Raw genomic sequence first — 25,205 nt, forward strand, 5'->3', positions numbered from 1 at the left:
AGCATTTTTATAGCCATTTGAGCAACAAAATTCGAAATTAAATCAAGGAGATAAACCTGCAAAATTTCAGCAGCACCCTCCCCCTTCATCTTCAAGTTTCTTTCCAACTTCCAAGCCAACAACCAAGCCATAAACCACAAGAATACAACCAAACAAGCAAGAATTCTCAAGTTCTCTACCTAAAAGTTCACCTCAAGGCCACTACCTAGGATTAAAGCAAAAAACAAGGGTTTCCTCAAGTCCTCTAGCTTAGGTTTTTTGTTAGGGTTTTCAAATCCATGCAAACAACCACTAACCATTACTAATCCTTGTAAAAATTAAAGATCAAGGAGAGTGACAGTTGTTACCTCTTCAAGGCTTCTTGAACCCTAAGTAGAGCCAAGCTATGCACCACTAAACCACCAAGAACTCACCACAAGATGGAAGCTTCCTTCAAGTTAGACCAACTACTGAAGGTTTTGAGTATTTTGTATGACTCTTGGAGCAAGATTGGTGAAGAAAGTTGGAGCTTTTCTCCTCCTCTTTTGAGCTTCAAGGAGCCGGCCCCTTAGAGAGAGGAAAGGAGAGAAAATGAACTTTGAATTGTGATGGGAAAGTGAGGGGAAAGGTAGCTTTTTGGTGGTTGAGAAGGTCAACTATGAATAGTAGGGCAATAGTGCCATGCACTACAATTTTCCTTCTTGTTTGTTATACTTAAATACTAATCCTCCAAGGTAGTTCCTCTAGCACTACAAATACTCATCCTTACTACTCTAAAATTAATTCTCCAAATCTCCGATTAGTCGTACCGGCTCGACTTATGAAAAATTTAGACGCGTAAGCGATAAAAATATAATTTAAGTAAAATTCATGCTAAAATAATAAAATTAAATAACACCAATGCAAATAATTTTAAAATAGGCTAAATTAAGAATAAAAATATGAGTCCTCACAATAGCACTTATTTTAGCTGAACCCGATCTACACTGGGCAAATTTTTGCAAATGTGATATTTGATTTTCAATATTTGCTTAGAAAAATAGCAAAAACACTCCACACATTTTCATTTAATTGGGACGCATTTTCATATCTTCTGTCGTTTAATTGGACTCAGATTTTATCCCACCAATCTATCATTTAATTGGGTTTGGATTTCATCCCACTAATATATCTTTTTTTTTAATTATTTTATTAATCAGAGATCATGCGTACACTAGATGAAGCAGAGGAAGCTGCTGTCACGAATATCCAACCGCTCGTCTACAGAATATTGGGAAGCCCAACTTATCCATCCTAATATTCCCCTAACTAACCGTGGAAGGTTAGAAAAAGCATTAAAAACCTGTTCTGCCACAGAATCGACACCATAATTTGCCAGACAATCGGCTGGTGAATTCGCTTCTCTATAACAATGCGAAATCGTTAGAAAACAATGACGAAATTGAAGCAGATCATCCAGCTCCCTCTGCAACTGCCATGGACATGCACTAGCCCACTGAACGATCCGAATGAGCATTAGCGAATCTGCCTCAACATGTAACTCCTGGAACCCTCGGGCGATACAGTACTTAACACCAACAAGGAGTGCGCGCAACTCTGCATGCAGGTTGCTCATTGTCCCAAAATACATCGAATAACCGAACACAAACTTCCCATGACAATCCCGCACCAGCCCACCCCCTTCACTCTCCCCTGGATTGTGATGCTCTCACTTCTCCCTAAGGCGAACCAAAGGGTATCGGCAGAACGGTTGCCCAACTCTCGCCAGGACTCAGTACAATTCTGGTTCAAACTTAAGGTACAATACTAACAATAAAATCGGAATAAAGGCACGAAATCATTTCCATATATAAATATCCAATCTTACACCACAAGTTCAAAATACATCCACTTTCCAAAATATACAACTTCCCAAAAGATGTCTAGACAAATACATTCCAAAATTCTAGCCAAAAGAGCCATCAAGTAGGCTTTTTCCATAATCCCTTCCAGATCAGCTCCTGCTAAGGAAAACAAATCTAACGGGGTGAGCGGATGCTCGTGAGGCCAAGAAAACATGCTGTGGCGACCCCACTTCCCCCTAAGGCGAACCAAAGGGTTGGCGGGCCGTCTGCCCAGCTCTCGCCAGGACTCACGCAAGCAGTCTAAACCAAATTCCTCCGACGGTTAACCTAAACTATTACAAAAAGGATTCTTCCGAAACAAAACAATTTCTACCACCACATTAACTTCAGAGATAACAGTATATAACTTAGCCAATCGACGGTTCTTAAACACTTCCAGCGACGCTCGCAATAGATAAGGATATACTATACTAATACAAACATACAAATTGAGTATTAGAATTAGAGATTACACTTTTCCAGCTTCAAGTGGCAATCCAAAATGAAAAGTACAATGCTTAGCTTAGAATTCATTACAGACCTAGAATTACATTCAAATTGTTCAAGTACAACCATAGGAAATATAAGCTGCTCGAATACTTTCAAACTCCCCATCCTGTAAGGAAAACAAATAAACATGGGGTGAGCTAAAGCTCAGTGGTGCCCCAAAACATGCAGTCACGTAATTCAAACAGCGAGTAATAACTTAAACAAGTTAAACAATTAAGAAAGCGTGTAACAGCACAAGGTAGGATACAGGGGCTCTCAGGAGCCTTTTTCCTCGCTTGATCACCATTTATCGTAGTTGACCCTCCGTCAACTCTCACTACCTATAATCCATGTAGATCCACTCATTTTAATCCTAACCCGTCACCATTCATACCCCTGTCCCGGGCCCGAACGTCGACTAAGGACGCAGTATACTCGACATATACTCGTAGATAATTGGTCGAGGGATTCACCCAACGACGTTTTTGTAGTTAGATTCAAGTGTCGAGGGATTCACCCAACGACGTAACTACTTTTAGATTCAAGGATTCACGAGAAAAATGATTCACGCAAGTCACCACTCGAACGGCTAGTGCGATAAAGTACACACTGTTCACTTCGACGGATCAAAACTTGTTTTGCAATTTATCACATATCGAGTCAAGAAAGCACTTAATTCAGGTAGGAAAAGAACAGGCAGGGACACTCACCAAGAGTGGAGTTCAGGTATCAAGTTGAGAATCGAATTCCGCGTCCTCGCAAAATCCTAAAAACCAAATTTTGAAACCATAAGTTTCTATTCAGTTTTTAAACTTATTCGTTTAAGAATTTATTTAATATAATACTAGTTTACTTTCTCAAGAGATTTCAAAAATCTATTTAGATTGAAGCTTGACAAAAGTAGTAGAAATGTTCCTTATTTTTCCTTAGAAGAGGGTAACTAGTATTACTTACTAGAAACAAGTCGACAAACTTCTCAATATCAAAGTTAGAAGGTTACTTTGAACATTTCTCTAAATTTACGGCTTTTGGCAAAAATTATCCTTAAAAACTATTTTTCCTAGAATAGGGTTTCTTGCCGAGCAGGTCTCCCAAGCTTTTCACTAAAGATTGGTAAGGCTTGTATTTTGGAACTTTTCTTATAGTTAACTATCCAAGTGCAAAGCTTATAGAAAGGAAAAGAATTGAAATAAGACTTGGAGTTTCCAAAAGTTATAGAACTTATTTACTGTAGCTGTCAAGGCTAGTTTGAACTAAAGGAAATTATCGAGTTGGAAAGTTTTAGGCAAAACACTAAATATGGAGTTTTATAGTATAATGCTAGCTGGAAAATATTTTTGGTTAATTTTGATAACAACTAATCGAGTTCGCAAGGTCGATATAACTTCCACAGCTCCGATTCCGTTTCGAAGACATATTATGGATCAAAATATGGCAAAAATCACATAGCAAATTACTAGGGCTTCGTCAATCATTAGCCCTAGCTTTAGGCAATTGCAATTCTGAATAAAATAAAATGATCGACCAAGGCTTCATCAATCATTAGCACTTGGTTTCAGCTAACCCAACATAAGCAAATAAAATAAGAGTGGAGTCCCAAGACATTCCAGCAATTAACTTCCATCATCCAATAATACTTTATAAAATCATTCCAATGGCCAAGAAATTCCATCCATAATATCACATTGTCACCCCAAAATTCAAATGCATGACCATCTCAAGGTATTATAAAGCGAATTCAGTAGTAATACAATTTTTCCACAGCTCCAAAATATATAAAGAAATCCATACGTACTTCTTTATCAAACATGACTAAGGCTGGAAAATTTCCAGCTTATCCATAGCTACGCTTCACTATTTCCAAATCGAATTCCCAAGATATCAAATGACTCATTGCCAAACAGTTTTCACAGACTACGTGTGCATTTTGTCGTGCATTTCGGGTTTCTAACACCCCAAGGAACAATTCTAAAGTCAAGCTGAAGATTCTGGTTCATAATCAAATTCGAGCAACAAGATTAAACATCCCAAAAAAATTCAAGAATCTGTCTAGCAAGCCACGGATGAATCATGCATGAAGGAGTTTTCTGTTTTCACTTTATTTCCTCAGTTGAAACAGGCTATTAAACTCTCACTTCCTCATGCAATTACTTAGCTAAACAATGCACAATTCTCGTTCAGGAGTTGAAGTTAAACCACGGTTATAATCTTCAAAATTTCCAGGTTCAAGTTCACGGCATTTCCCAAAGAAATTCCAGCAATAACAATGGTTCCAAAACAGGATTTTCTTTGGTTAAAACAGAATTTTTGGTACTCTATTAGTACATGTAAACACGTAGCTAGCTAGTAAAGGTTTCCAAATCAAATCCAGGTTCAAGCTACAATTATACTCATCTAACACAAATCCAGAAATTATAACAACTAGTCTCGGATGATCATTTATGAACCAATTTTTCTACTTTCATTTTATTCTCTTTGTTAGCTTGCTACTTGACCTCATGCAAGCTTTAATTAACATTTGTTAACTGGCTATTCACATTTATCAACTCAAATCATCACCATAAGACAGATTGAAAATTATATATCAAATTTAAGGTCTCGGAAATTTTCAGCTCATAAGAATTTCCAATTCACAAAACCAGAATTTTTTCCAAGTTCCTAGTTTCATTGTCCAATCGTATAACTCAACATGCAGGCCCTTAAGCATTTTGTCTTCACTTGGATAGTTAGGATTATAACCACAGCTTGTCATAATTAAGCAAATCATTTCTTAATTAGTCTCGGCAGAAGATTTTTCATCAAACCAGAATTTCTTAGGTTCCTTAATTCATCAATCAACTTCATAGAATTAACATGCAGGGTCCTAGACATCATAAACATTAAGTTCCACTCGGCTAATTACACTTGAGTGCTCAGGTTATCACAAGAAAACAGAATTTCAGTTGCATTTCCAAACCATTCTCTCGGCAGAATCATTCTCAACAAAACAGAATTTTCTAAGCTCTTTAGTTCATCATCCGATATTTTCTTCAGTTAAAGCCTTTTATTTTGCCCTTAATTCTCACATGCACAATTGCTGAGTTAATTAGCTAACATCCAGACCAGAAAATCAGCTCGGCAGCAGCAAAACACATTCATAATTCCAGAATTTGGTGAGACTACACTCGGATGAGTTTGCATGTGAAAAGTTCTGTTTCATTTTTATTTCCAAAGTAATCCAGGCTAATTAAATTCATGCATGACCCTAATCATAATAATCATCCCAGATTCGATTAGTTAATCACCAATGCATGCTCAAATCATTTCCGGAAAACACATTAGAGCTACATTCCCAACTCAGCTACTCGGCAGGGGTATTTAACCAAGACAGAAATTTTTCTAATAGCTTAAATTCATCATCCGATGGTACCACAGTACATGCATGCTTCAAGATAGCTCAAACTACCTCTGATTAGTCCTAACATGATCCAGAATTTTACCTCACAGCAAGCTAATCTTTCACACGAAAATCTGGAAAATTTTTCTTCCTCTCAGCTCTCACGCACGCGGCAGTGATTGAGGTTGTGGTTGTCGGTGGAGCTGGTGGTGACACAGTCGTGAAGTTGGGTGAAATGGAGGTGCAGAATGTGTGGAGCTTGCTCACGGCTTCTCTCTGCCTTCACTCCAGCTTACGGCCAGAACAAGACAGAAAGGGAATTGCAGCTCGCGTTCTTCTTTGACGATGATAGCGAGGCGGTGAGGGAAATGTGTTTGTTGAGAGGGAATGAGGTTGTGGCTTGAGATATGAAAGGGAGAGAAAAGTGTATGGTGCCGGTTTAGGAGAAGAGGTTGAGTGTTAGCAAAGATGGTGTACTGCAGTGGTGAAGATGCCGGTTGGTCAGCTAGGGTGGTGGTGTGTTGAAGTGGTGAAGGATGCGGTTGGCCGGCTGGGGTGGTGGCTGATCATGCTGTCCGAGGAGTTGTTTGGCTGCCTGGAATGGTTGTGGCCGTGGGGTAATTGTGTGACATTCTGAGGGTAGTTTAGTCTTTTCACTTCTCCTCCTATTATCCACTTAAGTCCTTGGTCCTAACTTAGGTCCAAAAATTGTCCCCAAGTGTGATTTGAACGCCTAATGATTCGCTAATCTTGCAAGGCTTTGGTTATCGAAATTTTATGTCCTAAATATGGTTAGAGTACTTGTATTGATTTTATCTAGAATTTACCGGTTGCATAAACATATAGAGATATCTAGCTACACTTAACCTTATTCGAAATTAGAATTAACTATATAACAAAATTAAGGAATTATTTTCAAGGAGTAAACTTAATATAACTCAAGAATTATTAACTTAGTGTAGCAAAGCTAAGTGCTTTAATAGTTAGCACCGTTGTATTATTTTGCACACGAAAATTATTTTTATTTACTTGTTTAAAACAAATGAAATAATGTGGTAGATTAGAATAAGAACTACGAATGAAATTTGCACCAGTATATAAAAGCGAGTGAAAGTAATACTAGAAAAGATTTAAAGAATACGAATGCTAAATAAAAGTGAAATTGAATTATGCATTGGTATTTCTTGCAAAATTCAAGGTTCTCACATCCTCCCCTCCTTACAATGAATTTTGTCCTCAAAATTCACACATTCTGGATAAATAAATCGGGATACTTTTTCTGCATTTCTTCTTCTAACTCCCAAGTTGCTTCCTCGAGTCCATGATTTTTCCACCAAATCTTCACCAGAGGAATTTTCTTATTTCTCAGCTCCTTCATTTCTCTTTCCAAAATCCTGACCGGTCCTTCTTCGTACGTTAACGTCTCATCCACTTCAATTCCTTCCAGTGGAAGTACGTGACTTGGGTCGGAATAATATTTCCTAAGCATGGAGACGTGAAATACATCGTGAATCTTAGCCATGCTTGCAGGCAACTTCAATTGATACGCTACTAACCCAATTCTTTTCAAAATTTCGAAAGGTCCGATATACCTTGGCTTCAACTTCTTACCTTTCTTAGACACTACTCCGCCCTTCAAGGGTTTAATTCTGAGGAAAACCTTGTCTCCTACTTCGAATTCCAAATCTTTCCTCCTTGTGTCGGCGTAGCTCTTTTGTCTACTCTGAGCAACTTGAAGCCTTTCTCTAATTAGTTTTACTTTTTCCTGTGCTTCCTCGATCCAAGGTATAGCTGTAGGGTCTACGACTTTCTTTTCTCCAACTTCATCCCAATGAATCGGAGATCGGCACCTTCTTCCATACAAAGCTTCATAAGGTGCCATTTGGATCGAAGCTTGATAGCTATTATTATATGCGAATTCCACCAAGGTCATATATTGGCTCCACTTACCTCCAAAATCCAGTATACACGACCTCAGTAAATCCTCTAGAGTTTGAATTGTCCTTTCCGATTGCCCGTCGGTTTGGGGATGGTACGCAGTACTAAACTTCAACTTGGTCCCCAAAGAGTCCTGAAATTTCTGCCAAAAACGCGAGACAAATCTTGGGTCTCGATCAGACACGATACTCACTGGAATACCATGTAACCTTAGGATCTCTTCTGTGTACAACTTGACCAATTTTTTCAATGAAAAACTCATGCTTACAGGCACGAAGTGTGCAGACTTGGTGAGTCGATCGACTATTACCCAAATTGCATCAAATCCTTTTTGACTTTTAGGTAGTCCCGTTACAAAATCCATTGTTATGTGTTCCCATTTCCATTCAGGGATTTCTAACAGTTGCAATAAACCAGAGGGCTTCTGATGCTCAGCGTTTACTTGTTGGCAAATCAAGCATCTCTGCACAAACTCTGCCACGTCCTTTTTCAAACCTTCCCACCAGTATAATCCCTTCACATCATGATACATCTTGGTCACACCTGGATGTATAGTATACTTCGATCGATGTGATTCTTCTAGAATTCCTTTTCTTATCTCTTCATCTGCCGGAACCACAATTCGATCTCGAAACCTCAATACCCCTTCAGGCCCTAATTTGAAGTCTAGGGTTTCCCCTTTTTGCACTTTCTCCAAATTCTTCCGAATCATAGGGTCCGTTTTCTGGGCCTCCTTAATACGCTCTAGTAACGGTGACTTCAATGATAAGTTCCCAAATAAAACCTTCAATTTCTCCAAGCGAGGGTTCCAGCCACTTATTTCTTCTAACATATCCCACTCTTTTACCATTAACCCTGCTACTTGGGCCTTCCTACTAAGAGCGTCAGCCACCACATTGGCTTTTCCTGGTTGGTAATTAATCGAGCAGTCATAATCTTCCAGAAATTCTACCCATCGCCTTTGTCTCAAATTTAGCTCCTTTTGGGAGAACAAGTACTTGAGGCTCTTATGGTCCGTAAAAACCTCAAAAGTCATGCCGTACAAGTAGTGTCTCCATTTCTTCAAGGCGAAAATTACTGCGGCTAGTTCTAGGTCATGAGTTGGGTAGTTCTATTCGTGGGGTTTCAATCTCCTAGAAGCATAGGCAACTACCTTACCCATTTGCATTAAAACACATCCCAGACCTTCTCTGGAAGCATCAGAATATACAGCATAACCTTCACCTCCATCAGGTAAAACCAAAACGGGAGCGGATGTTAACCGCTTCTTTAGTTCCTGAAAACTTGACTCGCACTTCGGAGTCCAGACAAACTTAGCCCCTTTCTTGGTTAGCTCAGTCATAGGTCCTGCAATTTTCGAGAAATCCTGAATAAATCGCCTATAATAACCTGCTAAGCCCAAGAAACTTCTAACTTCAGTTGGAGTTTTTGGTTGTTTCCAATTTGTAACGGCCTCAACTTTTGCCGGATCCATGGCAATTCCATCTTCAGAAACTCTGTGCCCTAGAAAAGATATTTCAGTCAACCAAAACTCACACTTGCTGAATTTGGCATACAGCTTATGTTCTCTTAGTATCTGCAAAACCACCCCTAGGTGCTTAGCATGCTCCTCTCGAGTCTTAGAGTAAATCAAGATATCATCTATGAAAACCACTACAAACTGGTCCAGATATTTCTTAAAAATTCTCTGCATTAGGTCCATGAAAGCAGTTGGTGCGTTGGTTAATCCAAAAGACATGACTGCAAACTCAAAATGTCTGTATCTTGTACTGAAAGCAGTCTTAGGTATATCTTCCTTCTTGATCTTCAACTGATAGTACCCTTGCCTTAAATCCAGCTTAGAGAAAACCACCGACCCTTGCAGTTGGTCGAACAAGCTATCAATTAACGGTAGAGGGTATTTATTCTTGATTGTAGCCTCATTTAACCCTCGGTAATCGACACACAACCTCAAGCTTCCATCTTTTTTCTTCACGAATAGGACGGGTGCTCCCCAAGGTGAGTCACTCTCCTTCACAAAACCTTTCTCCAACAGATCCTGTAATTGAATTTTCAATTCTTTTAGCTCGGCAGGAGCCATTCGATACGGGGTCTTAGAAATTGGAGCCGTTCCAGGCATCAAGTCAATCTTAAATTCCACTTCTCTTTCCGGCGGTAGAGTCTTAAGCTCTTCGGGAAAAACATCCGAAAATTCCTGTACCACTGGTACATCCTCCAGCTTCACTTGATCACTGGGAGCGTTTATCAAGAAAGCTAAGAAACCTTGTGCTCCTTTAGACAACATTTTCCTTGCTCGAATTCCTGAGATCATAGCAGATGATGCTAACCTACCCTTGACATCTAACCTCAGGGTTGCTTCACCAGGTATACAAAATTCCACCACTTTCGCTCGGCAGTCAAGTTTAGCATGATGATGGCCTAGAAAATCCATTCCTATTATAACATCGTAACCTTTTATGTCCAGACTGATCAAATCCACTAGCATTTTACGCTCTCCAATCCAGAATTCACAATTCTTATAAGCCAGACTAGTGATTACATTCTTATTACCCATGGGTGTTCTAACTTCAAGATCGAAGGGTAATCTAACAGGTTGCACATCTATTCCAGACATAAAGGATGGATTAAAGAATTAATGGGTTGCACCAGGGTCAATTAACACTTTAGCTAATCGGTGAAAAATCGGGAGTGTACCTTCCACCACTTCCGAGGCATCAGGTACAGGTTGGTCACCTATAGCATACACTCTGGCAGGAACTGTCGGCCGGCTCCCTCCAGAAGTGTTTGGTCTAGCATTTGGGGTAGTCCCACCTTGCATTGATGGACATCCGGAAATCTGGTGCTCGCTACTTCCGCATTTCAAGCACTTTCCTTGCCTCTTCCAGCAGCTATCCATAGTATGACCAGGTTTCTTACAGTATACACAAGTCATTTGGGGAATTATGGCTCGGCCTCCTTGCGAGGTATTCCTAGGTTGTCCTCTTCCAATCGGTCCCCCTCTAATTCCATTGTTTCTTCCCCCTGCATTCCTTGCCCCGGTTCCCCTTGCTAGTGCACCTCGCGGTGCTCCGGGACTAGTCACTCCGCCAGTTCCTCGGCCCACTTTAGCCGGTGGAGTATTTCCATATGTCGGCTCTCGACTACTGCTGGGGTTAAATCTTTTCTTAGCCTGAAAAGATTTCACTTGAGCTCTAGCTACTTCAACTCTCTGAGCTCTCTCGACAGCATCTGCGAAAGTATCTATCCTCACGGCGGCTAAACTTTCCTGTAGTTCCACATTCAAACCCTGCACAAACCTCCGAACACGCCTTTGCTCGGTGGCTATCAACTCAGGTGCAAAGCGGGATAGCTTTGTGAACTGAATTTCATATTCGGCGACACTCATCGCCCCTTGCTTGCATCTAATGAAATCATCCTCTCTCTTCTCCTGAATGAGAGGTGGAAGGAATTTGGCATTGATCTCCCTTGTGAAGTTCACCCAAGTTCGTGGTGTATGATTAGTCTCCCAATGAACCCTCATTAGGTTCCACCAGGAGCGAGCGGCTCCCTCAAACTGGAAGGTGGCAAAAGTCACCTTTCGCTCCTCCGTATAGTTTAAGGCGGCGAAGATCTCAGTGATCCTCTCCCACCAGCCTTCGGCCACTTCCGGCTCGGGTCCCCCGTAAAATTTGGGAGGTCCAAACTTCAGGAACCTTTCCAATGCCCGATCATCGGAATCAACTGGGCCTCCCTGATGGCGCCCTGGTCCAGTAGCTTGGTGTTCAGTCAAGCGCTCTAGGACGTCAGTGATACGGTTAATAGCGGTGGCTACTCCGTCTCCGGCCCCTCCCTCTTGCCCTTGGTCTGGGTTGACCTCGGGCTCTCTATCTCTACCCGCTTCCGGGTGTTGTCTAGTGGGTCTCCCGCGGCCCCTTCCTATCACTTGGCGATCCATAGACTAAGTTATGCCTATTATGGGAGGATCAAACGATTAGGCGAAGTGTTGTTTATTTAGGCTTATTAATATTTCCTTAGTAAATAAAATCGATATGGAACGGAAGAAAAGTAAGTAAAACGCTTAACATATATTTCCAAGAGAAAGTCATACAAATAATAGGTTGGGACATTCCCAAAAGTAAGGCACATAACTAGCAAAAATACATACAGATAATCCCTTAAACAAAAATTAGGGATATGGTGCCTCAGAAATAAGTCATCCACCTAGACAAAACTTGATGACCTAGCTAATGTCCCCCTATTCTAACCCTACATATCCAATATGGTCGAATCGATCCAAGCCTAACCCTCAGCAGGGCTATCGTGAGCTATGTCCTCCTCCGGATCCTCCTCCGGGTCCTCCTGCTCTACACTCTGAAAGATACTCGTGGCCTCATCTATCATCATTGCGGCATCAGCCCTGATGCCGGCACTCCTATCACGCATCCTCTCAGCTAGTCGAGTCGCCCTAGACTTCTGTCGTTCTATCTCCAAACGAGCAGCCTCCAGCAAATGATGCTCAGCAGTTAACCTAATCTCCAAATCGGCTATGCGGTCGAACTGGGTATCCACCATGATACTCAGCTCCTCTACATCCTGGGTCATGGTGAAGTTAGCGTCCTTCAGCTGGTGACGCTCATCATCCAGGGATAGTACTAGCTCATTGGGGTAGGCATAAGTGGCCCTACACTGGCACCGAGGGTGCCTATCAGCTGGGGTGTAACGTATATGGGCTCCTCCACCTCGTGGCCTCTAGGAAATGGACCTAAGAGGCTCTATGTGACCATTAGACGCCCCATTACCATTAGCGTGTCCATTACCATTCTCCATACCTGCAAAAGAATTAAAACTTAGAGGTTAGAGCTCAAATAACTAATCGAATCGGTATTACTTAAGATGTATCTAATGGTCTCAATTCTTACTTCTAAAAAGATCGGGGTTTCTAACTCGTATAGTATATCTCTCAAATAACTTTTCAAACCTAGGCTCTGATACCACCTGTGGCGACCCCACTTCCCCCTAAGGCGAACCAAAGGGTTGGCGGGCCGTCTGCCCAGCTCTCGCCAGGACTCACGCAAGCAGTCTAAACCAAATTCCTCCGACGGTTAACCTAAACTATTACAAAAAGGATTCTTCCGAAACAAAACAATTTCTACCACCACATTAACTTCAGAGATAACAGTATATAACTTAGCCAATCGACGGTTCTTAAACACTTCCAGCGACGCTCGCAATAGATAAGGATATACTATACTAATACAAACATACAAATTGAGTATTAGAATTAGAGATTACACTTTTCCAGCTTCAAGTGGCAATCCAAAATGAAAAGTACAATGCTTAGCTTAGAATTCATTACAGACCTAGAATTACATTCAAATTGTTCAAGTACAACCATAGGAAATATAAGCTGCTCGAATACTTTCAAACTCCCCATCCTGTAAGGAAAACAAATAAACATGGGGTGAGCTAAAGCTCAGTGGTGCCCCAAAACATGCAGTCACGTAATTCAAACAGCGAGTAATAACTTAAACAAGTTAAACAATTAAGAAAGCGTGTAACAGCACAAGGTAGGATACAGGGGCTCTCAGGAGCCTTTTTCCTCGCTTGATCACCATTTATCGTAGTTGACCCTCCGTCAACTCTCACTACCTATAATCCATGTAGATCCACTCATTTTAATCCTAACCCGTCACCATTCATACCCCTGTCCCGGGCCCGAACGTCGACTAAGGACGCAGTATACTCGACATATACTCGTAGATAATTGGTCGTGGGATTCACCCAACGACGTTTTTGTAGTTAGATTCAAGTGTCGAGGGATTCACCCAACGACGTAACTACTTTTAGATTCAAGGATTCACGAGAAAAATGATTCACGCAAGTCACCACTCGAACGGCTAGTGCGATAAAGTACACACTGTTCACTTCGACGGATCAAAACTTGTTTTGCAATTTATCACATATCGAGTCAAGAAAGCACTTAATTCAGGTAGGAAAAGAACAGGCAGGGACACTCACCAAGAGTGGAGTTCAGGTATCAAGTTGAGAATCGAATTCCGCGTCCTCGCAAAATCCTAAAAACCAAATTTTGAAACCATAAGTTTCTATTCAGTTTTTAAACTTATTCGTTTAAGAATTTATTTAATATAATACTAGTTTACTTTCTCAAGAGATTTCAAAAATCTATTTAGATTGAAGCTTGACAAAAGTAGTAGAAATGTTCCTTATTTTTCCTTAGAAGAGGGTAACTAGTATTACTTACTAGAAACAAGTCGACAAACTTCTCAATATCAAAGTTAGAAGGTTACTTTGAACATTTCTCTAAATTTACGGCTTTTGGCAAAAATTATCCTTAAAAACTATTTTTCCTAGAATAGGGTTTCTTGCCGAGCAGGTCTCCCAAGCTTTTCACTAAAGATTGGTAAGGCTTGTATTTTGGAACTTTTCTTATAGTTAACTATCCAAGTGCAAAGCTTATAGAAAGGAAAAGAATTGAAATAAGACTTGGAGTTTCCAAAAGTTATAGAACTTATTTACTGTAGCTGTCAAGGCTAGTTTGAACTAAAGGAAATTATCGAGTTGGAAAGTTTTAGGCAAAACACTAAATATGGAGTTTTATAGTATAATGCTAGCTGGAAAATATTTTTGGTTAATTTTGATAACAACTAATCGAGTTCGCAAGGTCGATATAACTTCCACAGCTCCGATTCCGTTTCGAAGACATATTATGGATCAAAATATGGCAAAAATCACATAGCAAATTACTAGGGCTTCGTCAATCATTAGCCCTAGCTTTAGGCAATTGCAATTCTGAATAAAATAAAATGATCGACCAAGGCTTCATCAATCATTAGCACTTGGTTTCAGCTAACCCAACATAAGCAAATAAAATAAGAGTGGAGTCCCAAGACATTCCAGCAATTAACTTCCATCATCCAATAATACTTTATAAAATCATTCCAATGGCCAAGAAATTCCATCCATAATATCACATTGTCACCCCAAAATTCAAATGCATGACCATCTCAAGGTATTATAAAGCGAATTCAGTAGTAATACAATTTTTCCACAGCTCCAAAATATATAAAGAAATCCATACGTACTTCTTTATCAAACATGACTAAGGCTGGAAAATTTCCAGCTTATCCATAGCTACGCTTCACTATTTCCAAATCGAATTCCCAAGATATCAAATGACTCATTGCCAAACAGTTTTCACAGACTACGTGTGCATTTTGTCGTGCATTTCGGGTTTCTAACACCCCAAGGAACAATTCTAAAGTCAAGCTGAAGATTCTGGTTCATAATCAAATTCGAGCAACAAGATTAAACATCCCAAAAAAATTCAAGAATCTGTCTAGCAAGCCACGGATGAATCATGCATGAAGGAGTTTTCTGTTTTCACTTTATTTCCTCAGTTGAAACAGGCTATTAAACTCTCACTTCCTCATGCAATTACTTAGCTAAACAATGCACAATTCTCGTTCAGGAGTTGAAGTTAAACCACGGTTATAATCTTCAAAATTTCCAGGTTCAAGTTCACGGCATTTCCCAAAGAAATTCCAGCAATAACAATGGTTCCAAAACAGGATTTTCTTTGGTTAAAACAGAATTTTTGGTACTCTATTAGTACATGTAAACACGTAGCTAGCTAGTAAAGGTTTCCAAATCAAATCCAGGTTCAAGCTACAATTATACTCATCTAACACAAATCCAGAAATTATAACAACTAGTCTCGGATGATCATTTATGAACCAATTTTTCTACTTTCATTTTATTCTCTTTGTTAGCTTGCTACTTGACCTCATGCAAGCTTTAATTAACATTTGTTAACTGGCTATTCACATTTATCAACTCAAATCATCACCATAAGACAGATTGAAAATTATATATCAAATTTAAGGTCTCGGAAATTTTCAGCTCATAAGAATTTCCAATTCACAAAACCAGAATTTTTTCCAAGTTCCTAGTTTCATTGTCCAATCGTATAACTCAACATGCAGGCCCTTAAGCATTTTGTCTTCACTTGGATAGTTAGGATTATAACCACAGCTTGTCATAATTAAGCAAATCATTTCTTAATTAGTCTCGGCAGAAGATTTTTCATCAAACCAGAATTTCTTAGGTTCCTTAATTCATCAATCAACTTCATAGAATTAACATGCAGGGTCCTAGACATCATAAACATTAAGTTCCACTCGGCTAATTACACTTGAGTGCTCAGGTTATCACAAGAAAACAGAATTTCAGTTGCATTTCCAAACCATTCTCTCGGCAGAATCATTCTCAACAAAACAGAATTTTCTAAGCTCTTTAGTTCATCATCCGATATTTTCTTCAGTTAAAGCCTTTTATTTTGCCCTTAATTCTCACATGCACAATTGCTGAGTTAATTAGCTAACATCCAGACCAGAAAATCAGCTCGGCAGCAGCAAAACACATTCATAATTCCAGAATTTGGTGAGACTACACTCGGATGAGTTTGCATGTGAAAAGTTCTGTTTCATTTTTATTTCCAAAGTAATCCAGGCTAATTAAATTCATGCATGACCCTAATCATAATAATCATCCCAGATTCGATTAGTTAATCACCAATGCATGCTCAAATCATTTCCGGAAAACACATTAGAGCTACATTCCCAACTCAGCTACTCGGCAGGGGTATTTAACCAAGACAGAAATTTTTCTAATAGCTTAAATTCATCATCCGATGGTACCACAGTACATGCATGCTTCAAGATAGCTCAAACTACCTCTGATTAGTCCTAACATGATCCAGAATTTTACCTCACAGCAAGCTAATCTTTCACACGAAAATCTGGAAAATTTTTCTTCCTCTCAGCTCTCACGCACGCGGCAGTGATTGAGGTTGTGGTTGTCGGTGGAGCTGGTGGTGACACAGTCGTGAAGTTGGGTGAAATGGAGGTGCAGAATGTGTGGAGCTTGCTCACGGCTTCTCTCTGCCTTCACTCCAGCTTACGGCCAGAACAAGACAGAAAGGGAATTGCAGCTCGCGTTCTTCTTTGACGATGATAGCGAGGCGGTGAGGGAAATGTGTTTGTTGAGAGGGAATGAGGTTGTGGCTTGAGATATGAAAGGGAGAGAAAAGTGTATGGTGCCGGTTTAGGAGAAGAGGTTGAGTGTTAGCAAAGATGGTGTACTGCAGTGGTGAAGATGCCGGTTGGTCAGCTAGGGTGGTGGTGTGTTGAAGTGGTGAAGGATGCGGTTGGCCGGCTGGGGTGGTGGCTGATCATGCTGTCCGAGGAGTTGTTTGGCTGCCTGGAATGGTTGTGGCCGTGGGGTAATTGTGTGACATTCTGAGGGTAGTTTAGTCTTTTCACTTCTCCTCCTATTATCCACTTAAGTCCTTGGTCCTAACTTAGGTCCAAAAATTGTCCCCAAGTGTGATTTGAACGCCTAATGATTCGCTAATCTTGCAAGGCTTTGGTTATCGAAATTTTATGTCCTAAATATGGTTAGAGTACTTGTATTGATTTTATCTAGAATTTACCGGTTGCATAAACATATAGAGATATCTAGCTACACTTAACCTTATTCGAAATTAGAATTAACTATATAACAAAATTAAGGAATTATTTTCAAGGAGTAAACTTAATATAACTCAAGAATTATTAACTTAGTGTAGCAAAGCTAAGTGCTTTAATAGTTAGCACCGTTGTATTATTTTGCACACGAAAATTATTTTTATTTACTTGTTTAAAACAAATGAAATAATGTGGTAGATTAGAATAAGAACTACGAATGAAATTTGCACCAGTATATAAAAGCGAGTGAAAGTAATACTAGAAAAGATTTAAAGAATACGAATGCTAAATAAAAGTGAAATTGAATTATGCATTGGTATTTCTTGCAAAATTCAAGGTTCTCACATCCTCCCCTCCTTACAATGAATTTTGTCCTCAAAATTCACACATTCTGGATAAATAAATCGGGATACTTTTTCTGCATTTCTTCTTCTAACTCCCAAGTTGCTTCCTCGAGTCCATGATTTTTCCACCAAATCTTCACCAGAGGAATTTTCTTATTTCTCAGCTCCTTCATTTCTCTTTCCAAAATCCTGACCGGTCCTTCTTCGTACGTTAACGTCTCATCCACTTCAATTCCTTCCAGTGGAAGTACGTGACTTGGGTCGGAATAATATTTCCTAAGCATGGAGACGTGAAATACATCGTGAATCTTAGCCATGCTTGCAGGCAACTTCAATTGATACGCTACTAACCCAATTCTTTTCAAAATTTCGAAAGGTCCGATATACCTTGGCTTCAACTTCTTACCTTTCTTAGACACTACTCCGCCCTTCAAGGGTTTAATTCTGAGGAAAACCTTGTCTCCTACTTCGAATTCCAAATCTTTCCTCCTTGTGTCGGCGTAGCTCTTTTGTCTACTCTGAGCAACTTGAAGCCTTTCTCTAATTAGTTTTACTTTTTCCTGTGCTTCCTCGATCCAAGGTATAGCTGTAGGGTCTACGACTTTCTTTTCTCCAACTTCATCCCAATGAATCGGAGATCGGCACCTTCTTCCATACAAAGCTTCATAAGGTGCCATTTGGATCGAAGCTTGATAGCTATTATTATATGCGAATTCCACCAAGGTCATATATTGGCTCCACTTACCTCCAAAATCCAGTATACACGACCTCAGTAAATCCTCTAGAGTTTGAATTGTCCTTTCCGATTGCCCGTCGGTTTGGGGATGGTACGCAGTACTAAACTTCAACTTGGTCCCCAAAGAGTCCTGAAATTTCTGCCAAAAACGCGAGACAAATCTTGGGTCTCGATCAGACACGATACTCACTGGAATACCATGTAACCTTAGGATCTCTTCTGTGTACAACTTGACCAATTTTTTCAATGAAAAACTCATGCTTACAGGCACGAAGTGTGCAGACTTGGTGAGTCGATCGACTATTACCCAAATTGCATCAAATCCTTTTTGACTTTTAGGTAGTCCCGTTACAAAATCCATTGTTATGTGTTCCCATTTCCATTCAGGGATTTCTAACAGTTGCAATAAACCAGAGGGCTTCTGATGCTCAGCGTTTACTTGTTGGCAAATCAAGCATCTCTGCACAAACTCTGCCACGTCCTTTTTCAAACCTTCCCACCAGTATAATCCCTTCACATCATGATACATCTTGGTCACACCTGGATGTATAGTATACTTCGATCGATGTGATTCTTCTAGAATTCCTTTTCTTATCTCTTCATCTGCCGGAACCACAATTCGATCTCGAAACCTCAATACCCCTTCAGGCCCTAATTTGAAGTCTAGGGTTTCCCCTTTTTGCACTTTCTCCAAATTCTTCCGAATCATAGGGTCCGTTTTCTGGGCCTCCTTAATACGCTCTAGTAACGGTGACTTCAATGATAAGTTCCCAAATAAAACCTTCAATTTCTCCAAGCGAGGGTTCCAGCCACTTATTTCTTCTAACATATCCCACTCTTTTACCATTAACCCTGCTACTTGGGCCTTCCTACTAAGAGCGTCAGCCACCACATTGGCTTTTCCTGGTTGGTAATTAATCGAGCAGTCATAATCTTCCAGAAATTCTACCCATCGCCTTTGTCTCAAATTTAGCTCCTTTTGGGAGAACAAGTACTTGAGGCTCTTATGGTCCGTAAAAACCTCAAAAGTCATGCCGTACAAGTAGTGTCTCCATTTCTTCAAGGCGAAAATTACTGCGGCTAGTTCTAGGTCATGAGTTGGGTAGTTCTATTCGTGGGGTTTCAATCTCCTAGAAGCATAGGCAACTACCTTACCCATTTGCATTAAAACACATCCCAGACCTTCTCTGGAAGCATCAGAATATACAGCATAACCTTCACCTCCATCAGGTAAAACCAAAACGGGAGCGGATGTTAACCGCTTCTTTAGTTCCTGAAAACTTGACTCGCACTTCGGAGTCCAGACAAACTTAGCCCCTTTCTTGGTTAGCTCAGTCATAGGTCCTGCAATTTTCGAGAAATCCTGAATAAATCGCCTATAATAACCTGCTAAGCCCAAGAAACTTCTAACTTCAGTTGGAGTTTTTGGTTGTTTCCAATTTGTAACGGCCTCAACTTTTGCCGGATCCATGGCAATTCCATCTTCAGAAACTCTGTGCCCTAGAAAAGATATTTCAGTCAACCAAAACTCACACTTGCTGAATTTGGCATACAGCTTATGTTCTCTTAGTATCTGCAAAACCACCCCTAGGTGCTTAGCATGCTCCTCTCGAGTCTTAGAGTAAATCAAGATATCATCTATGAAAACCACTACAAACTGGTCCAGATATTTCTTAAAAATTCTCTGCATTAGGTCCATGAAAGCAGTTGGTGCGTTGGTTAATCCAAAAGACATGACTGCAAACTCAAAATGTCTGTATCTTGTACTGAAAGCAGTCTTAGGTATATCTTCCTTCTTGATCTTCAACTGATAGTACCCTTGCCTTAAATCCAGCTTAGAGAAAACCACCGACCCTTGCAGTTGGTCGAACAAGCTATCAATTAACGGTAGAGGGTATTTATTCTTGATTGTAGCCTCATTTAACCCTCGGTAATCGACACACAACCTCAAGCTTCCATCTTTTTTCTTCACGAATAGGACGGGTGCTCCCCAAGGTGAGTCACTCTCCTTCACAAAACCTTTCTCCAACAGATCCTGTAATTGAATTTTCAATTCTTTTAGCTCGGCAGGAGCCATTCGATACGGGGTCTTAGAAATTGGAGCCGTTCCAGGCATCAAGTCAATCTTAAATTCCACTTCTCTTTCCGGCGGTAGAGTCTTAAGCTCTTCGGGAAAAACATCCGAAAATTCCTGTACCACTGGTACATCCTCCAGCTTCACTTGATCACTGGGAGCGTTTATCAAGAAAGCTAAGAAACCTTGTGCTCCTTTAGACAACATTTTCCTTGCTCGAATTCCTGAGATCATAGCAGATGATGCTAACCTACCCTTGACATCTAACCTCAGGGTTGCTTCACCAGGTATACAAAATTCCACCACTTTCGCTCGGCAGTCAAGTTTAGCATGATGATGGCCTAGAAAATCCATTCCTATTATAACATCGTAACCTTTTATGTCCAGACTGATCAAATCCACTAGCATTTTACGCTCTCCAATCCAGAATTCACAATTCTTATAAGCCAGACTAGTGATTACATTCTTATTACCCATGGGTGTTCTAACTTCAAGATCGAAGGGTAATCTAACAGGTTGCACATCTATTCCAGACATAAAGGATGGATTAAAGAATTAATGGGTTGCACCAGGGTCAATTAACACTTTAGCTAATCGGTGAAAAATCGGGAGTGTACCTTCCACCACTTCCGAGGCATCAGGTACAGGTTGGTCACCTATAGCATACACTCTGGCAGGAACTGTCGGCCGGCTCCCTCCAGAAGTGTTTGGTCTAGCATTTGGGGTAGTCCCACCTTGCATTGATGGACATCCGGAAATCTGGTGCTCGCTACTTCCGCATTTCAAGCACTTTCCTTGCCTCTTCCAGCAGCTATCCATAGTATGACCAGGTTTCTTACAGTATACACAAGTCATTTGGGGAATTATGGCTCGGCCTCCTTGCGAGGTATTCCTAGGTTGTCCTCTTCCAATCGGTCCCCCTCTAATTCCATTGTTTCTTCCCCCTGCATTCCTTGCCCCGGTTCCCCTTGCTAGTGCACCTCGCGGTGCTCCGGGACTAGTCACTCCGCCAGTTCCTCGGCCCACTTTAGCCGGTGGAGTATTTCCATATGTCGGCTCTCGACTACTGCTGGGGTTAAATCTTTTCTTAGCCTGAAAAGATTTCACTTGAGCTCTAGCTACTTCAACTCTCTGAGCTCTCTCGACAGCATCTGCGAAAGTATCTATCCTCACGGCGGCTAAACTTTCCTGTAGTTCCACATTCAAACCCTGCACAAACCTCCGAACACGCCTTTGCTCGGTGGCTATCAACTCAGGTGCAAAGCGGGATAGCTTTGTGAACTGAATTTCATATTCGGCGACACTCATCGCCCCTTGCTTGCATCTAATGAAATCATCCTCTCTCTTCTCCTGAATGAGAGGTGGAAGGAATTTGGCATTGATCTCCCTTGTGAAGTTCACCCAAGTTCGTGGTGTATGATTAGTCTCCCAATGAACCCTCATTAGGTTCCACCAGGAGCGAGCGGCTCCCTCAAACTGGAAGGTGGCAAAAGTCACCTTTCGCTCCTCCGTATAGTTTAAGGCGGCGAAGATCTCAGTGATCCTCTCCCACCAGCCTTCGGCCACTTCCGGCTCGGGTCCCCCGTAAAATTTGGGAGGTCCAAACTTCAGGAACCTTTCCAATGCCCGATCATCGGAATCAACTGGGCCTCCCTGATGGCGCCCTGGTCCAGTAGCTTGGTGTTCAGTCAAGCGCTCTAGGACGTCAGTGATACGGTTAATAGCGGTGGCTACTCCGTCTCCGGCCCCTCCCTCTTGCCCTTGGTCTGGGTTGACCTCGGGCTCTCTATCTCTACCCGCTTCCGGGTGTTGTCTAGTGGGTCTCCCGCGGCCCCTTCCTATCACTTGGCGATCCATAGACTAAGTTATGCCTATTATGGGAGGATCAAACGATTAGGCGAAGTGTTGTTTATTTAGGCTTATTAATATTTCCTTAGTAAATAAAATCGATATGGAACGGAAGAAAAGTAAGTAAAACGCTTAACATATATTTCCAAGAGAAAGTCATACAAATAATAGGTTGGGACATTCCCAAAAGTAAGGCACATAACTAGCAAAAATACATACAGATAATCCCTTAAACAAAAATTAGGGATATGGTGCCTCAGAAATAAGTCATCCACCTAGACAAAACTTGATGACCTAGCTAATGTCCCCCTATTCTAACCCTACATATCCAATATGGTCGAATCGATCCAAGCCTAACCCTCAGCAGGGCTATCGTGAGCTATGTCCTCCTCCGGATCCTCCTCCGGGTCCTCCTGCTCTACACTCTGAAAGATACTCGTGGCCTCATCTATCATCATTGCGGCATCAGCCCTGATGCCGGCACTCCTATCACGCATCCTCTCAGCTAGTCGAGTCGCCCTAGACTTCTGTCGTTCTATCTCCAAACGAGCAGCCTCCAGCAAATGATGCTCAGCAGTTAACCTAATCTCCAAATCGGCTATGCGGTCGAACTGGGTATCCACCATGATACTCAGCTCCTCTACATCCTGGGTCATGGTGAAGTTAGCGTCCTTCAGCTGGTGACGCTCATCATCCAGGGATAGTACTAGCTCATTGGGGTAGGCATAAGTGGCCCTACACTGGCACCGAGGGTGCCTATCAGCTGGGGTGTAACGTATATGGGCTCCTCCACCTCGTGGCCTCTAGGAAATGGACCTAAGAGGCTCTATGTGACCATTAGACGCCCCATTACCATTAGCGTGTCCATTACCATTCTCCATACCTGCAAAAGAATTAAAACTTAGAGGTTAGAGCTCAAATAACTAATCGAATCGGTATTACTTAAGATGTATCTAATGGTCTCAATTCTTACTTCTAAAAAGATCGGGGTTTCTAACTCGTATAGTATATCTCTCAAATAACTTTTCAAACCTAGGCTCTGATACCACCTGTGGCGACCCCACTTCCCCCTAAGGCGAACCAAAGGGTTGGCGGGCCGTCTGCCCAGCTCTCGCCAGGACTCACGCAAGCAGTCTAAACCAAATTCCTCCGACGGTTAACCTAAACTATTACAAAAAGGATTCTTCCGAAACAAAACAATTTCTACCACCACATTAACTTCAGAGATAACAGTATATAACTTAGCCAATCGACGGTTCTTAAACACTTCCAGCGACGCTCGCAATAGATAAGGATATACTATACTAATACAAACATACAAATTGAGTATTAGAATTAGAGATTACACTTTTCCAGCTTCAAGTGGCAATCCAAAATGAAAAGTACAATGCTTAGCTTAGAATTCATTACAGACCTAGAATTACATTCAAATTGTTCAAGTACAACCATAGGAAATATAAGCTGCTCGAATACTTTCAAACTCCCCATCCTGTAAGGAAAACAAATAAACATGGGGTGAGCTAAAGCTCAGTGGTGCCCCAAAACATGCAGTCACGTAATTCAAACAGCGAGTAATAACTTAAACAAGTTAAACAATTAAGAAAGCGTGTAACAGCACAAGGTAGGATACAGGGGCTCTCAGGAGCCTTTTTCCTCGCTTGATCACCATTTATCGTAGTTGACCCTCCGTCAACTCTCACTACCTATAATCCATGTAGATCCACTCATTTTAATCCTAACCCGTCACCATTCATACCCCTGTCCCGGGCCCGAACGTCGACTAAGGACGCAGTATACTCGACATATACTCGTAGATAATTGGTCGAGGGATTCACCCAACGACGTTTTTGTAGTTAGATTCAAGTGTCGAGGGATTCACCCAACGACGTAACTACTTTTAGATTCAAGGATTCACGAGAAAAATGATTCACGCAAGTCACCACTCGAACGGCTAGTGCGATAAAGTACACACTGTTCACTTCGACGGATCAAAACTTGTTTTGCAATTTATCACATATCGAGTCAAGAAAGCACTTAATTCAGGTAGGAAAAGAACAGGCAGGGACACTCACCAAGAGTGGAGTTCAGGTATCAAGTTGAGAATCGAATTCCGCGTCCTCGCAAAATCCTAAAAACCAAATTTTGAAACCATAAGTTTCTATTCAGTTTTTAAACTTATTCGTTTAAGAATTTATTTAATATAATACTAGTTTACTTTCTCAAGAGATTTCAAAAATCTATTTAGATTGAAGCTTGACAAAAGTAGTAGAAATGTTCCTTATTTTTCCTTAGAAGAGGGTAACTAGTATTACTTACTAGAAACAAGTCGACAAACTTCTCAATATCAAAGTTAGAAGGTTACTTTGAACATTTCTCTAAATTTACGGCTTTTGGCAAAAATTATCCTTAAAAACTATTTTTCCTAGAATAGGGTTTCTTGCCGAGCAGGTCTCCCAAGCTTTTCACTAAAGATTGGTAAGGCTTGTATTTTGGAACTTTTCTTATAGTTAACTATCCAAGTGCAAAGCTTATAGAAAGGAAAAGAATTGAAATAAGACTTGGAGTTTCCAAAAGTTATAGAACTTATTTACTGTAGCTGTCAAGGCTAGTTTGAACTAAAGGAAATTATCGAGTTGGAAAGTTTTAGGCAAAACACTAAATATGGAGTTTTATAGTATAATGCTAGCTGGAAAATATTTTTGGTTAATTTTGATAACAACTAATCGAGTTCGCAAGGTCGATATAACTTCCACAGCTCCGATTCCGTTTCGAAGACATATTATGGATCAAAATATGGCAAAAATCACATAGCAAATTACTAGGGCTTCGTCAATCATTAGCCCTAGCTTTAGGCAATTGCAATTCTGAATAAAATAAAATGATCGACCAAGGCTTCATCAATCATTAGCACTTGGTTTCAGCTAACCCAACATAAGCAAATAAAATAAGAGTGGAGTCCCAAGACATTCCAGCAATTAACTTCCATCATCCAATAATACTTTATAAAATCATTC

The 25,205-nt window shown here is 40.7% G+C and overlaps 2 protein-coding genes across 2 annotated transcripts; both read right to left on the reverse strand.

Moving 5' to 3' along the window:
* Positions 1-1,170: 1,170 nt before the first annotated feature.
* On the reverse strand, positions 1,171-11,599 carry LOC140014584 (uncharacterized). The gene is made up of 8 exons (XM_072065641.1): positions 11,240-11,599; positions 10,360-11,092; positions 8,851-10,266; positions 8,067-8,571; positions 2,404-2,478; positions 2,151-2,293; positions 1,322-1,575; positions 1,171-1,239 (listed from the first exon to the last, which is right to left on the reverse strand). Exons 1-8 carry the CDS (start codon positions 11,597-11,599, stop codon positions 1,171-1,173), a joined length of 3,555 nt encoding a protein of 1,184 aa, XP_071921742.1.
* Positions 11,600-11,943: 344 nt separating this feature from the next.
* LOC140014585 (uncharacterized) lies at positions 11,944-22,200 on the reverse strand. The gene is made up of 8 exons (XM_072065643.1): positions 21,841-22,200; positions 20,961-21,693; positions 19,452-20,867; positions 18,668-19,172; positions 13,005-13,079; positions 12,764-12,894; positions 12,407-12,473; positions 11,944-12,325 (listed from the first exon to the last, which is right to left on the reverse strand). Exons 1-8 carry the CDS (start codon positions 22,198-22,200, stop codon positions 11,944-11,946), a joined length of 3,669 nt encoding a protein of 1,222 aa, XP_071921744.1.
* Between the last annotated feature and the right edge of the window lie 3,005 nt (positions 22,201-25,205).

Source organism: Coffea arabica, chromosome 9e, assembly GCF_036785885.1.
Source record: "Coffea arabica cultivar ET-39 chromosome 9e, Coffea Arabica ET-39 HiFi, whole genome shotgun sequence".
NCBI classification, from domain to species: domain Eukaryota; kingdom Viridiplantae; phylum Streptophyta; class Magnoliopsida; order Gentianales; family Rubiaceae; genus Coffea; species Coffea arabica.